Source organism: Excalfactoria chinensis, chromosome 19 (assembly GCF_039878825.1).
Source record: "Excalfactoria chinensis isolate bCotChi1 chromosome 19, bCotChi1.hap2, whole genome shotgun sequence".
NCBI lineage: Eukaryota > Metazoa > Chordata > Aves > Galliformes > Phasianidae > Excalfactoria > Excalfactoria chinensis.
The window spans coordinates 2,637,682-2,654,746 of record NC_092843.1 but is presented as its reverse complement, the minus strand read 5'-3'; the positions used below and the strand labels follow the sequence as shown (position 1 = coordinate 2,654,746).

At 44.2% G+C, this 17,065-nt stretch overlaps 1 protein-coding gene across 7 annotated transcripts in view; it reads right to left on the bottom strand.

Moving 5' to 3' along the window:
- Nucleotides 1–17,065, bottom strand: part of COL26A1 (collagen type XXVI alpha 1 chain) — a 131,415-nt gene that overhangs the window by 91,356 nt on the left and 22,994 nt on the right. For 5 of the 7 annotated variants that reach the window (XM_072353768.1, XM_072353762.1, XM_072353764.1 and 2 more), the window contains exon 3: nucleotides 12,879–12,982. In XM_072353768.1, coding sequence (XP_072209869.1) covers nucleotides 12,879–12,951 — 73 coding nt within the window. In that variant the 5' untranslated portion in view covers nucleotides 12,952–12,982. The remainder of the gene's footprint in view (nucleotides 1–12,878; nucleotides 12,983–17,065) is intronic. The other 2 variants (XM_072353763.1, XM_072353767.1) reach the window with 1 other exon arrangement.

The following is a 17,065-nucleotide window of genomic DNA, read 5'->3' as shown; positions in this document are numbered from 1 at the left end:
GTGGAATGCTTAGGAAATAAGGACTACACGAAACACTGAAGGGACACTGAAGGACAGTCAATGTTTTTGATCTCTAGAAACTAAAGGGTTAAATCCTACAGCCTCATCATTTCCAAAGGATTGCTTTCCCCTCCTCACAAGCCAGCAGGCCTCCTCATTTACATAAAGCCCTGGAGGGAAGGCAGCTGCAGAAAGCATGCACAGAAGATGCTTTCCTCAGGTGGCTGAGGACAGAAGATACTGCTGGATCTGCCCTCCAAACAGCTGGAGAAGAGCTGGAGGGAAAGCCCCCAGGTCACAGTGCAATCCCGGGGTAACAGCTAAGATGGTTTGCTCACCTTCTCTCAGCCTGAAGAGGCAGGCACAGGAGAGCAGCCTTCTGCAACACTGGAAACTTGGAGGGAAGTGGCAAAAAACAATGGAAGTGATGCTTGACCAACCATCTTGGCTACACAGGTGAAACTCAGCTTAGTGGCAGCAGCAAAGAAGGCTTCTCCAGCCTTCACTGCTCTCCCATAGCACACGTAGAGCAGAAGTCTGTCCACAATGTCTGAGGTTTGAGATGTCACATATCCAGCAGATAAAAGGAAACAGTTATTGCCAGTTCCATGTCCCTGCTCCTAGGGAATCCTGATAGGTATGATTATTCCCTATTAACAAGAAGAGAATGAACAGGCAGAAGGTAAAAGCAGAGGAGTTCAGGGTACCTGATCAAATGGACAGAGCCATCTCACTGGTACCCAGAAGCACCTATGGATGATAGCACCAACAGGAGCTCCTGTGAGCCAGCAAGGACAAGGAACAGCTGAGGCTGGGAATCAGAAGCTCACATCAGCACCCCGACCCCAAAGCTGTACAGTTTGCTCATTCCTGGTCTGGTACTGGAAAGGGATGTTGGTGGCCCTGCCTATGACTGGGAGTTTGGACCTTGGTGATCCTTGGAGTCTCTTCCAACTTAAGTCATTCTATGACTCTATTCTTGACCCAGGCTGTGCCTCAACCAGTGTAAAAGCACAGGAACAATGGGTGCTGGGGGGGAAGGAAAAAGAAAAGAAACAGAAGCATAAGAATGAAGCAGAGAAAGGAATGCAAAGCTGGCAAGATGAGAAAACCAAGGTGAATATGTGATCCCTCCTCCCCAGCCAGCAGAAGCTTGCTCTGTAAAAAAGATTTTCTCTGAAATAATTTGCATTTGCTTCCAAACTTAGTGCAAATCTGTCACCAGTCACTGAAAGCTTCGCTTCAGAGCTCAAATGGTGATCACAAATAAAAATAGTAAGCGCTATGGTCTGTCTTCCCGGAGCACTCAGCTTATTTGTGCAGCTAAGAGCACTGTTTGAAAAACAATAGGACTGTCACATGGTTACCTGGCTCAAAATGCCAAGGTGTGCTGTCAGTGTACAAACACAGAACAAGAAAGATCAATGAGATGCAACAAAACAAATGCATCCACCTCTCAAGTATATGTTTTCCATGCATGTTTACCATCTTCTATCAGTAGAAATCACTACTCTATTTTAATCAACCCAACCCATCTACTCAAGGACCGCATCACTGTATATTTTACACTACACACCATTCATTGCTTTGCTTTCACTCATACATGTTTATTTCACAACCTAGCACTCGCCCAAATGCACTGAAAAGGTGGCAAGACAATAATACTGCATGAGAAGAACACATAGTGGTCTCACTGGATTATCTCTGTCCACACCATCAGGACAAGGATGAGCCTCTATTGATAACTGAACTCAGGCAATGGACTGACCCATGAATTCACAACTGAGCCCACTGGTCAGGATTCCTACCAACAGGACAAGCAGCCCAAACCCCCATACTATGTTGAGTAAGGCTCAAATGGTTTGGTTTTGTTTTGAAGTCATTTGGAGTGGTGATGCCAGGAGCAACAGAAGGTGACTTACACAGCAGGTCCAGAATCCTTTATACGGGGAAACTGCTCCTCTAATGCAGAACACTTCCAAAAGCCATAGGAGAGAACAGAGTGGCGGGAATGCTCTGTCCTCATCAACCCAAGGAGGTGACTGGAGTCAGCTGAGCCTACAGCTTTCTTCCTCAGACCAGACCAAGACAAGGAAGTCCCCATATTCCCAAGAAAGGGAGCAGACTCCACCTGGGCAAACAGATATGAAACCAGGCTGCAGACTTGGAAAGACAGGATGAAAGGGAAGGGAGAGTAGGAAAACATAAGATTAGGACAGGGGGAATTTATTAGATCCTGCTCCATGCTACACAGTTCTTGGATACAGCCCCAGTCCCTGAGCACCAATCACTTCACAAGAATTAAGACCCAGCTGTGGTGCTGCTATAGAGCTGACTCTGATGTTTTTCATCTATTTGTACTTGAACTGGTCAAGAGTCACACAAAGAAAAAGCCCTTGTGAAAAAAGTCATGAACAGGGGAAAACCGTAACTGGGCAAACGGAGATCCTAAATGCAGGATTGAGGACAAACTTTGGCTGACAGAGTATTTAGAGCTGTATTAACACTCTCCTCCTATGTGTTTAATAGCCATTAAAATGGAGGGGAAGGGGGGGGGAAGTCTGTGTAGAAAAACAACCACTCCATTAAAGCTGAAAGAGGGCCCTAAGGCCACCTCAGCCTGTGTGAAGGATTGGGAAGGGTGTCGAGGCTGGAAGTTTTAATCCCTCAAGCACTCTTAATATTTAACAAAGTATTTCAGTGGAAGCGTCTGCTTCAGGGCCTCACTGCACACAATCATTTTGTTTATTGATCTCTGAAGATGTTATAACCATTTGTGGTACAGTTCATTCATAAGTATTGCAAGGCTTGTCACCCTGTGCACTTAGGTTTTAACCACCCTAAGGACATGGGGTACATTCACCCTCCATGTTATTGCTTATAAATGCAGAAAAGCAGTTAATGCACATTGATTCCTTGCTGGGAGAGACAAAGTAGCCAGAAAAAAAAATAAAAATAAAAAAATTGCTAGAAATGCATCCAAATAAAAGCAAGTCTTACTATGATCCTAAGAAGCAGAACAGCAAAAAAGCCCCAAGCAAATGGGGTCTTTCTAATCACAAACATCAGGCCAGGACAGGAAGGTCATAGCTTTGTGAGATCCGGTATTTACAGAGAATGCAGGAAAGCTGAGTTATCACTGTGCTATCCAAAAGGAAGGCAAGTGAAAGTGAATTTAGGCTTTGGCTTGCCCACGTGAGTTTGTAGATACCAAAAAAGTCTGTACTTAGTAACGAGCTACCAGTGTGGACACATCAAGGTAACCAGATGCCAACATGTATGCCTCTACGTAAGCCAGAGCACTGCTGTACACACTGCAATAATGCAATAAAGGTAAAATGGTTCTTCAGAACACATCAAAAGCTGTCTCTATGGCAACATGCTCTATACCATCAATTGCCATCTTTGCTTAACGAGCATTAAGAATTGTCTCTGGAGACCTGTAGTGTAGACAGCTTCCAGGAAATGAACTAATGTGATTACTGGTGCAGAAAGATCACGAGAGGCCCAAGTATGATAACAGGTAGATCCAGATGCATTACCAACCCAAGGCAGAAACCTCATCCTCAGGGAAATATATGGAGGGCAGAGTAGCCATCCTGGGAGGCTAAATGCAAGCAAGAACAGGCAACAGATTTAGACCTGGGGGAAAAAATAAAATAAAAAAAATCTACAATAGCCATCTACATAGATAGAGAGAAGAAATTCTAGACAGCAGCATGATACTATGGAGATGAATGAAAAGGCTTACTAAGAGAACTTGAGACAAAGTATCATTTAAAAAAGGAAGAATATTCTTGCCAAATTCCATCACTTGAGGACTGTGTAATTAAGCCAGGAAAAGCACAACAGAATATGCTACAGAGAATAATCCTACACTGGCTTGTTAACCCAACAGGCCTCTTTCCACCTCCAAAGTCTGCATTTCATAGCAGGTACCCAAAGGATATAGATTACAACAGGTGATAAGCCAACAGTTCCAATCTCATCATGAAATTAAGTTCAGGCCAAGTGTGGGGAAATGTGTATTAAAATCTAAGCCAACAGACTAGCGAGGGCCTGTAACGTGGGAGGACTCCCTGTGAAGTCAATGGAACTATGCCCAAATAACTGATGTGGATGGGATGCATGACTTTCATGTGTGCTGTTCCCTGCAGCACCTGTAAAAGTCATCCCCCGTGCTTGCAGGGCCACAATCCCCAGTTATGAAACGCACAGAACATCTCAGCTACACTCCACCATTCACGTGCAGAGCAGCAGCATTTTAGACAGACACTCTACTAGCAAAACTGAATGAATAGTCAAGCTAGCTGTCCAACTTACCCTTAAATATAAGGTGTAGACAACCCCACCAGTGACACCAGGGACATTGCTGAGGCCATAAAGAGAGTATTTCTGAAAAATCAACCACCTGGGCACCACAGCTGAGTTCTTCTCTTTCCCCCACCACCCCATAAAACAAATCTATCCAAAATAGCAAGGTTGGTATTGAAAAAAGTTACCATATATCACCCTTGTGTGATCTTAGCTGAGTCACGACTGGACCCAAGAGCCTTCCTCTCTAGTTCTCTGCTCTAAGTAGATGGCTGCACTGCTTCCCCAGGGACCCAGAGAAGCAGAAATAGGAAATGAAATGGAGAACAGGGAGGAAATTCCATCTCCCAACACAAAAAAAAATTAAGAGGCAGTCTCAGAATTCTCCTGGTAAGAGGTAAAGAAATACGTATGCAAGAGTGAAGGCTAGAGACACAGAAATATCTTGTTAAATTTTTACTGTTTAACCACTGAACAAGCTACTTTCTCTCCATAATTTATACCTGAATTGTGTGTCTAGACATGACATCATTTTAAGGTATGCCTTGTGTTCTGTGGTAAGTTTACAATAACCAGAACTTATAATTGCCGTGGTTCAGGTCAGCAGAAGAGGAAAAAATATCCGAAGCCCCTTCTAAGCAGCTGTTCTTGGTAATCGTTTTAGTCTGTTGTTTTCTGTCAAGGAGACAAGGCCTAGCAAATGCTACAAGCCAACGTTAAACCAAAGTGAAGCCTAAAAGTGATGAATACCATAGAATCTTCAATTCTCAGGCAGCTCCATTTGGTATGGTTCATATTAAAACAGCGAAGGACAGCCGGATAAGCAAGGGCAATATAAATACCTACTGTATGCCTAGGGAGATTGATGGTTACAGACAAGCTAGACCCTGCTGTATGCCCATATGATAAACCAGTTATCCACAAAAGCAGTAAAATAAGCCTGTGGGGCTCAGGTGGGATAACAACAAATATCAGAGTATTTTCACTATTGAGATATAAATCCCGAGGCTACAAGAGCTGGAAACACAGTACAGTTAACATGCACTAGCCATTCTTAAGAGCTGAATGAACCCCATGGTGATAAAGGCTGCTGGCCAAATGACTTTAATCACATGAGGAGTTGCAATCACTGCCCTGGGGAGCATGGCCTCAAGCATCCTATATTGCATCAATAAAGTGGAATTTAGACATCAGAATGCAGGGAAAACAGCACAACCTCAGCTCTATTTGTTGTTTCAGCTATTTTGTTGTTGTTACTGCTGTTGTTTGAATGATTTTGCCTTGTTTTTTTAAACAAGCATTGTAAGCATGGGTGCACTTGATGCCAGCCAAGGAGGAACAGGAACTAGAATCAGAGCAATTGAAATGCTGTCACATCCAAGGCAAACCAAAGGTCCTAAAGAGAATAGAAACAATCGATCTACCTGTGCCTTATGCAGAACTCAGTCCATGCAACTCAAAAATGCAGATATGTCACATAAAGCAACACCCATCCTTTCCATCCTACTCAAATAGGCCACAACAGAAATAACTGCTTTTAATGTTTCCACAAGGGCCAGCAAGTACACAGCAGAAGAACCACGTTCAAGGTATCTGTGGCAGATCATAATGGGAGATGGGAATAGTAGATAACTGAACTGAAGGTTGCTGGAAAAGCCACTGTTTGCCTAATCACTTGAGGGTAAGCTTGAAAAGATGAAATAAACCAAATTTAGGACTAGCTTGTTCCTCTTATTTAATGGACTATAATATTTTACAGTGCAAAGCCCTGCAGCAATACAACCTGCTGCAGCACTTGGAGCCATCACTGCACAAACACTATGTGAGCCATATGGATTTAACAACTCACCACCAGAAAGGAGAAAACCAGAACCTCTGTTACCTAAGCATTGGCCTCTGTTATTTGAGCTAAAAAACAATAGCAGCCGACCACAGCAATAGTTCACATCCATCATTCAAACTGGTCAGAACTAAATTAAGCAAGATATTTCACTGTTAGCATCTCACTGGTATCAGAGCAGTAGAAACACTGCTTTCCAGGAGAAAACAACCTGACTCCTTTGACAGACACCTCTAGGAAGACACTTGATCACTGGGAGCAGTCAACCAAAAGCCCAGCAGCGCAAATGGGCTGGTCTGCATCAATGTGCATCAAGGTTTCCAAAACAAAGGACCACTTGCAATCAACATAGGTCCACTGCAGCAAGTGCAGGGCCACACAGAGACATCTCGAGCATTACTGCTACCAAAGTTTTAATTTCCAACTGAAATACTCTATTTTGAAACCTTACTGTGTGCATTATCTTTTATGCTCATGTAACAAGGAACGTATCCATCATAAAATACTTGTAGAAAAACAAAAGAATTACAGTAATTTCTTCACTCACTTATTAGTTTCTCCATCATCAACTATATAGCAGGACATCTTCTAGCCCCATATTTCTTATAGCTCTGACTCAGTTCCTTAGAATTGCTCACCAAACACAAGTTAGTGCCCTGGGCAATCCTGCTTGCCACTCTTCTGCCTGCAGTAGAGGCAGCAGCCATGCATGGCCTTGGAAGGCTTAATGGACAATGTTCAAAACTCACTCAGAACTGCTAGCGTTATATAAGAAGTTTTTTTCTGTCAAAGAAGAACACATGTAGGATGTGGTTGCATCTGTAGCATGACCCTGATCTTGCCTTTCTTACATGCTGCACCCATAGCCATGCATCTTGAAACAGCTGTGCCTTTCCAGTGACTGATTACCCAGAGACACGCAACGGCACTCAGTATCTGTAAGAGGCCGGGGACTGAACCCTGAGTTTATTATAGAAAAGAGCTGGAGTAAGCTGCTTGCCAAAAATCCAAACTCTAGCCAACAAGTCCCTCCAGGCTCACTTGGAAGGGTCTTGTAACCTCATTGCCGTATGCCTGCTGGGCTCAAAATGAAATGCAAACTTGCATGTTACTTGTGGATTTGGATGCATTCTCCGATGAGGAGGCAAATCAGGAGCCTGGGCAAGAAGCACATTCAGAAAAACTACCACAATCTTTAACTAACTTCATCACATGGGATTTTCATGGTGCCATTCCCTAACACCTTTCCTGCTTTGGCAGTTGAGGAACCAAATATGACCTGGCTAAAAATGGTGACATTTTACACTCCCAAGTATTTTGATCAAGTCCTTAAATGCTGTTTGAAAACTACTTTTGTGGTATGTACAGTCAGAGCTGATGCCTTCAGAAAGTTCACCAGCAAACTCTTCCCAGCTTTCAGTTACATGGGAGCCTCTATCAACATAGGAACTGTAAAGTCACTATAGACGCATCCAACAAGAGCTCTTTCTTCTGCAGTGACTACCAGGATGTCTCCCAGTGCTCCTTGCTTTGGAACTGATTAAATACTTCTTAGCATTTGTAATCACGTACAGTCATTAGAATAAGTCTACACCTACTTCTTGTCCAGTTCTCCAAAAGACAGAAGTTATCTCTTAATGGCTACTTCTAGGAGACATAATTTGTGATGTTATTGGTAGTGCATATATCATGTACCCATTAACTACTCTATCTGGTAATCAGAGTTAATCAACTATTTAGCAGCATGGCATCTTCAAACATGAACTGGGAAGAGCACACTTTCACACTTGCAACATGGCTCTTGCAGTACTTGCAGTGCAGCATCAATTAGAAATCGAATTTTAAACGAACAGAGTATTCGCAGGGCTGGCTTTTGTAAGTTTGAACTTCATTCCACTGAGAAATGCTGACACACACACATGCAGACACCCCTTATCCATAAACATACCTAAAATCTCAGCTGCTGTGTGTCAGGCAGTCTCATTAGCCATGAGCTTTCTGCATGGTCAGAGTATTTGTAGCACCCGGTTCCAGGACAGCATTTCCTCTCTCAGGTCCAGAGGAGAGCTTAATTTCACCTCCTACTAACCACATTCCCTCCCCTGGGATCCTGCTGTCTCAAGTCTCCCTCCATTCAGAATTGGTGCACTTAATTGTTTCTGACTTCAACTGTCCTTGAAGGAGTCCCACTTTATGGATTCCTGCCCAACTCCACAGTTTAATCAAGATGTGACTGCATTTCGATCCCTGTCTGCTGTGTATTCCCAGTACCACTCATAACACACACAGATCTAATTAGAAGGCTCTCTTCATTCCTCACATTAACTTTTAAGTGAAACATCAAGACTGAAAACAGCCCCTGGTACAACACTATTTGACACCTCCACTCAGATCGACCCTGTCTGAACCCTTACTAGTTACAGGGCAGGCCTTCTTCTAAGAAGAATCTTCCATTGCAGATTTGGAGTGAAGGAGCCAATACAAAAATCTCCCGTGGCACTGCACGAGAATCCTAAAATTCTCCTGCTGCAAAACATGTTCTCATTTCCCCTCCAGTATTTGACAAGATAGAAATAAAGAGACGGCAGCTGGACTCTGAGCACATAAGGATAAAAAAATAAAGAAATCAGGAACACTCCCCTCATCATCCCTTGTTCTCATATGCAGGACAATGGCATTCTGCATACCAGGCACTACTTGGCCCCTCAAGAATTCTCCTGGAAGAAATTCAACAAGTTCCTCGTCACAGAAGCATCCCATTCAATGCTTTGACAGCAACATGAAGCCCACACTTTTCATCGCTACTCCTCTGAAAAGAAATGGGAATGGAGCTGTCATTTAAGCATTTAATTTCAGAGCACAACACAAAATAGCTCAAGGCGAGTATCAGAAAGTGTCTCCAGATTTGGATACTGGAAACCAACGAGTCATTCCTTGCACAGAACCCAATCACCTGCAGAAGCAGCAAGTTCACCACATAGGACATCTCAAGTTCTGAACACCTCTGCAGCTACCATAGATTTTTAGACCTGACTTCTCCAAAAGGGGCAGGAGTACTTTTCACACATCTCTTATATCAGGACAGCCTCTGTGGGCAGTCTCCAGGCAGGTCATCTTGAAATCTGTGGCTAACCAAAATGAAATACATAAAAAGGGAACATTTACATGAAAGCAAAGTACTGAGGTTAAAGCAGCTCAGACAGGCTTGGAGAAGGAAGGTACAATGAAGGTTACAGCACCAAGATGTCGCATGGATTCTTCAGGCCTCAAGATTCATTCCTAGGTAACTCAGAAGCTCACCGAGGTGTAGAAGTTTCAGGGGTGTCAGTATCTCACTTAGCAACAGGAACAGATCCATCACTGTTTATACAAACCTAATAGACAATACTTAAAGAATCTGAGGACCATCATCAACAAACATGAGGCATACAAAAAAAGGAGATGCAGTACCCAGCACATCCATGCTTCTGTGCTGCTGTTTCATTCCATCACAAAGCCCTAAACTGATAAAAAGCACTGATGAATACGAATTGACAGCATTGACATCCAGGGAGAGGAGCCTGGTACTGTACCACATCTTTTCAAGGTAAGGTTATGTTCAGATCTAAGCAGAAATAAAGCAAATTAATAGAAAAGCCATGAATTCTAAATAGGAAGGTCCGTAATTTGTGAGTGAAGAAACACACAGTGCTAACAGAAGGCATCTGTTATGTTTGGGAAAGCAAGCAAATAGCTTATCAAAATAAAAAGGTTTCCTGCACGCCACAGTAATTTGATGGGAGCTAACGTAATTGGAACAGTAATGTAACACTACAGCACACAGTTTTTCTAATTACGTTAAGAAAACATCTGTAGATATTTAGCATCCCAAATATTTTGACATTGGGTGCTGAATAAAATTCCCCCTGTTCAGATTAAGCATATCCAAAAAAACTTAAACGACTCAGATGCTGGAATGCGGTGTTAAAGCCTTTGGAAATCTGACAGGGATTTTTTTTTTTATTGTGCTTTTTCTGACTATATATTGAGAGAAAAGATGAACACTTCGAAACTGTGTAAGCAGTTCCACAGTGTCAATGCCAGAAAGCTCCCTCATGAGGCTGCAGATTCCTCCAGCAGTGAGCATGCACTCCGGGAGCTCTGCAGAAGGTCTGATCAAGGGTGACACACGTTGTGCCTATAGGCAGAAGCTGCTGCGTGGTCAGGATGCACCCAGAGGAGAGCAATCAGGTGATAGAGTGCAGAGTACTTGGGAAACTGCTGTGGTGGGCTTCCTGCATTGTACTGAAGAGGCACCAGAAACAAAAGTACCTAAGGCATTGTCTCCCATCAATCTGCTTTTGGGGGTAAATAGGATACTGGCTGCTGTCCCGGATTCAAGCAATGCAAACAAACGGGAAAGAAATCTGTGATATTTATAAAGTAAAATAAGACTTTGTCTAGCTGGGGAGCTCTAAGGCAGTACGGAGCCCATAGGGACACTTCTCTTCTCCCTGGAGATTGCACTTGCCTTTGAACTTTCAGCCATATAGGAAAAAAAAGAGGCTGAGTTGAACTGTCAGCATCATCTTGGATTCAAATCAATCAGCTTGATGTATGATTGCAATAGCTAAACCACTTCACCTCCACGCTGCCCTCCTCCATGTGTTCTTTATATCAGCAGTCGGCAGACTGGGTGGCTCAGTGGATTCATTTCCTGCACTAGGCTTGGGCTCCAGTTTAAACAACAAAAAAATTAGAAGTGAAAAATAAAAATTAGCATCTGACAGTTAAATACAGCAGATTTATTCGCATCAATTCTATCTGTCCAAAAAAAGTTGCAAGGAATCTTTCCAGGAGGTTTAAAAATCACCATTTGTACCATGGGCATCTGTATAATTAGGTGATCCACAGCTCTAACAAAGGAATCAGAAGCCTTCCAAATGTTGACATACCTTTGGGCAAGAGGACAGCAGCAAAGGGCCAGGAGAACAGCCTGAGCTGTGCTGAATTTAGAAAGGACACAGACTAGAAGCAGCCATCCCTGCTGAGCGGCCGAGCCTCCATCCACTCTCAGAGCTGGGCTTCCTCCACATGATGCTCTTTTGATTATTATTTATCAGCTACAATGCAGGGACTGAATTCCCAAGATAACTTGAATCTAAACAATGTGGCAGCCTTCAGCATTAACATAGGTGCCTGTCAGCTGGTAACAGTTACGTGGTTACTTTCTCAAGTTAAACTTATTAGCTAAGGGTCGGGATGTTTTGTTGTGCTCAAATTACATTTAACAGCTTGCACTATTGGCATGCAGTCCATTAGCATGGAAAGGGGGGTTCTCAATGAGGGTGTGTTACAGCAAGCAGTACATCAGCAGTCAGCCACACTCTGGGGCTAGATAGCCACACCGTACTGCCCCTTTGTGAAGAAGAAGTGCCATGGCAGTGAACATCCAACTCCCCAACTTACTCTACTTAATCATGACCTCCTGGCCTTACCTACTTAAGATGCAACCTCACTACTCCAGTGACCACTGGAAAAAGGAAATGCTTTCTTTGCATCTCTAGAAACAGGAGCAACTTGAAGTGGAAAGGCCACACCATGGAAGCTGCCATCCTGCTGCCAATGGAGAACATCACTGACTTGCAAAGCATTACAGCATTTGCAGCACAGCAAGAACACAAGTCAGCAATAACGAAGGCCTGATCTGCTGTCAACCATAACTACCTCACTACTTCAAAAGCTCCAGCTGCACAGATGAAACCAAATAGAGGTGAGATCTGTTGTTAGAAAAAAAAAAAAAGATGAAAGCATTTTGAGGTTCTACACTGCTCCATAATTGCACTATTTTTGTGTTGCTTGTTTAGATCCGTTTTTTTTTCCTGTAGTTTACAGGATGTAAGCACCCTACCCTTCCAGATGAACAGCATTTACAGAAGGAAAGGCCAAAAAGACTCGAGAATACAAGAGGCTTTGTATCAGGTTACCAAATGTGCCAACCAGAACTGCCAAAAAACACCCCAGAGAAACTTCTCCAACCTCTTTTCCTTACGACTCCAGGCAATACTAACACTAAGGATTAACGTAAGTAGTAAATAATGCAGTCTTAAACCTGATGCCTCCAGACAGCTTAAGGTCCTGCACACACCACTCAAATGCTACTCAACACTACTGCTAAAGAGTAAAGTGGCAGGACTATGTCCTGCTAAAAGGAAAGGAGTCTTTTCTTTCTTTCAACAACATGGGACTGTCAGCAGCTCCAGATGTTTTAGAGAGGGGGAAAAAAACAAGCTTTAAGAAAATCTCCTACATGGAAGTGAGAGCTTGCTACTGGCTTTCTGCTCACACTCCACAGCCCACATCCAAGCCCAAACACACAGTTCCACCTTGAAAGCCGACCGTGTAAAGTTGTCACCTCATTCCACAGACCTGCTCCTGCAAGATCGCTGCTGACTTTCTAAAGCAAGATTATGTTGGCTTTTTATTTCCACTGAACTCTGCTGAGACAGATCTGGCACTGCGGGAGGGAGCTGGATTCTCTCCTTTACACCAGCAGCACAACTGAGCTGTAATCACTCACACCTGTCCAAACCTACAGGCATGACTGGGCTGTACACAGGCAACCTGTTCCTGTGTTTGAGAGGCCTGGAGCAAATTAACAAACCCAATCCAACCCAACCTGTTCATTCACACACATCTCTTTTTGTCTTCCTCACAAGGGCAGATGCTCTGCTGGATCACTTACCCTCTTCGCAGTTGCTCCCTGTGAACCCAGGACAGCACCTCCACTCCAGCGTGGTCACAGTTCGGTAGGACATTTTGTACGTGGGCCTTATAAGAGTCCTGTAACTAACACAGACAAGAAGTCAGCAGGATGCACTTTTCCACCAGTTCATAACCCACCTTCCTGCCTAGCAGTGTCAGCAGAGCATCCACTCATCCCCAGCTGTAGAGAAGAAATGCACTTAAAATAACAGAGCAAGCGTTTACCACCATATGAATCTGATTCAACAACCCTTGTTTTTCTCCTTAAGCCCTTATATTCTTTCAGCTCTTCCTCATATCTCTCCATCAGATAACACACAAGCTTTACGGAGGTCTCATCACTACCAAGCTGTTTGCAGTAGCAGAGATGATGGTTAAACAAAGGCTGGCATTCGCCTTTCCTCTTCAAGTACTCAGAGTTTCCAGTGTGTTATTCTCACAAAAATTGCCTAAGTCTGTCAAATATCTTCCTTTCTCCCACCCTCAGACCAGGGGCGTACTGACACATAGCTGCATGCCAGATCATCATGACACAACACTACATCAGAGATCTGCATATAGCCTTTTTCCAGTTAGCTAATCTGTACCTCAGTTTTCCCTCCCATCTGAAAGAACTTTATGCTTCTCATCACAGCCAAGGTTCTACTGGACATGCTTTTGCTCTGTGGCCAGCACACAGCATCCTTTGGGCTCCATTCAAAGCAACAGAACTGTCATGCCCCATTGGAAACCAGACTGCTATGTGCAGACAAGCAGACCCATGCAAGGCACCAGCCATTCTGAAGTCAACACAAGACTGATGGTCACATAAGACTCTGCTTTTGTTTTAAAAACATTGGACCTCCAAAGCTGACAAGTCAGTTTTCCCCACATACATCCAGACAAGTCACTGCTGCTATTCATGAAGCTGAAAGAAAATACAGAAGCTGTGCTCTACGAGCTCCCCTCAAAATTCTTACTCTCATTTAACAGCCAAAGGAATTTGGCAGGCATTGGAAGCAGCTGAAGCACTGGGATTACAGCACTACAGACTGCAGCTTTCTGCTCCTCTGTCAGGGCCGGGCAGAAACAAGCCTGGCTGGATCTCCACAGGGAAGAGCATCCTTCTGCAGCACCAAGAACCGACAGGGGACAGGGCAGACCCAGGCAGCAGTTCTGCCCCAGCCCACCCAGACACAAGGCCAAGATGGAGCCAGATATCTCATGAATCCAACCTAAACCTCTCTCTAAAGGGCAGCTATCACATGTTACATCAAGGACAGTAGAGAAGAGATGTTGGTGCTGTTAGTGTGAGCAGCAGTAGCATACACTTATCAGGTGAGGCTGCTTATGTATGTCCTGCAAAGCAGGCACAATCTCAGCAGATTTGGGGAAACTAATTTCTCAGGAAGCTGCGACTGTTTCTGTGTTTGGCAGCTGAGAAATCATTCTCCCACAGGCAATGAATAAGAGGATCTGCACAAGTTTCTTCCTGAGCACACAGCTGCCTGCACAGCATCACCTAGAGATGGGAGAGCAATGCTGTCCCCAGGAACATTATGTCCTCACCCTCTGAGCTGCCAGAAAGCACACCAGTTAATGCTAATGCCAGCAACTGTGATCCAGGCATTTGTCTAACATGGGCTGGACAGAGCCAGTTCATCCCACCTAACTTTTCACACCTCTGCATCCAACGGCCTTCAGGAGCTTGCAGTCCTAAGCCAGCTTGAGGACTTGGCACCACAATGATGTAGGTAGACCCCTAGAACAGCTCTGGCATATTTCAGAAACTGAACCCAAGTCTCCCAGCTCTCAGTTCTGGCATCAGACTTGAGGCATCTTTCCACACACAAAACCCTCAGCCATCAGTCAGGAGTTCACGACTTTGTCACTAACACCACAGTTGGATTTGACCTTCAGATGAAAGTCTCCAGTCCTGTTACCAATGGCCAGAGCCAGCCAGTCTCCAGCCACACCGTGATTTTAAAACCATGTTTCTGCCAACACCAAGATGTGAAAGCTCTCTCAAACTTCATTATGAAGTGTGGAGAGTAGCATGAGCCAGACTGGAATCTTGGCAGCAGTTCTGTGACAGGGAAGTAGCTATAGTTTTAATTCTCAAACAAGTGAGGACTTCTCAGGGCACGACAAATGGAGAGCTCAGCTGTCACAGCCTACCACCCACCCTGAGTTTCCTGATGCTTGCAGCTCAGTTCAGTGTTGTGTGAATCAGGTACGTGAAGGAGCCCAAACTTGCTACCTCAAATTGGCTTTAAAGCTTCTCCATTCTACAGAACATCATTCCTCCTTCAACCATAACACAGCACCAAAGTCTGCCATCACATATCTCACCACATTGCGTTATACAGACTTCTTACTGATATTCCAGGTAGGGAGCAAAGAAAACTCCTCTACCAAAGCATAACCACCAATTCTGATAACCATTCCTTTCACGTTCATATTTCTCTCATAGTGAAAAGCCATAGAAAAACATATCTGTTAAATATAAGCCTCAGAACAAAAGCACGTGGAAGACACAACAGACAGGGAAATAAGGCTGGTAGAAGAATAGGAAAGCCTTTCCCTTGGATATCACCCAAGCCACAAACACTGGCATAGAAATACTGTAAAACCACAGTAAGAGGTTAGATGAGCCACAACCTGCACTTCCTTCCTTCCCAGACACATGCAGTACACACAATTGCATTCAGCAGAAGGCTTCCATGCACTTAAAGAAGCAATCTACAGCACCACTGCTCAGAGGAAGGGTTACAATTCAAATGCCTGAGTTTACTGTCAGCTGGGTGCGACCATGGAGGCAGCAAATCCCCAGAGGCTGGGTCACCATTGAAACACCAAAAGACTTTATCTCTTCCTTCAGACAGATAAATAGCATACAACTTCTATAAGTACATTAAGAGCCTCATCCAGACTGCTGGAAAGTTGCCCGTTCACTTCGCAGCATGACAAAGCAAAGGCATATCCTACAGAGCACTAAGCCAAAGCCTCTACAGCACTAAGGAGAGAGTTCAAGAGCAAAGATCTGCTGAGGGAAAGTCTCCAGCCAAGGCTGCTCCAAAGCAACTCAGCACCCAAGCTAAATAAAGAGCCTGGGGTGGAGGGCAAGAACAGAGCTGCTCACCCATCCCAGCCCAGATGACAACACTCCTGCAATAGAAGTACAGCCACCAGCTTCCCAAAACCAAGAGAGCAAGGAGATCGCACAACCAAAGCTGCAAAGCTGGGGATCTCACAGATATCCCTCTGTCAAGTGCTCAACCCTCAGCTGCAGTTTGTGCAATAAGGAAAAGAAACATAACGTGAATGAATGGGAGACAGGAAACAGATTAAATCCGTGTCTGGCCACAGTGATGTCTGCTTGTAAGCAGCGTCTCTCTAGCACAGAGCCCCTCTCAGCTGTCACCGCGAGGCTGAGAGATGCCTTTTTATTTTGGCTGGCGTCCCTTTTGCTAGTGAGAAGCCTGATAACGGGTGCTGGCAGAAGGAAAGCTCTCCCAGATATGGTTGACTCCCTGCAAACAAGGAGATGAAAACAGTTTGTTTCAAGTCACAGCTGGGAGACATATGAAAAAGCCAAAGGAATGCCAATAGCCTACTGACGTTTTGCCTTGCTTACAGTCAAGTGTAACACTACATGAATCTGACTATCTCCCTTTCAAGCACAAGTGACATAAATCTCACAAACAGAAGAACAAGAGAAGGGCCAGAAGGTCTTTAAGTGCATCCTTTGGGTAGAAGGGAAACAGTACAGAAAGTGAAGCAGGGGGCCATTGTTTGATTTTCTGCTCTGATCACCTTCTGTAGGTGTTTTGGGAGACCTGCCCAGGGAAGTCCTACAGCCCGCTGGGCTGGTATAAGTTTGCCTGTCCCTTCCAAGGCAGTTTTTCTGCTGACAGAGGAGGAGATCAAATATAACTTTTCTCCTGTTAAGAGAACTGTTCTACCCAGTGAGATGCTGAATACAAGAGGGACCCAGCTACCCTGCAACAGCCAAGAATTTCTCATTATACTTGGTAGTTTCCATCCAAAAAAACAGGAGATAGGTTTCACTTGAAACAGGAAAGAGCATTTTCTCAAAAGATGTATTCACTTTAATAAAGGAGGGGAGAAGCATAGGGTTTTTGTTGTGTGTTTTTCAATTTCAGCTTGGCTCTGAGACATCACTAG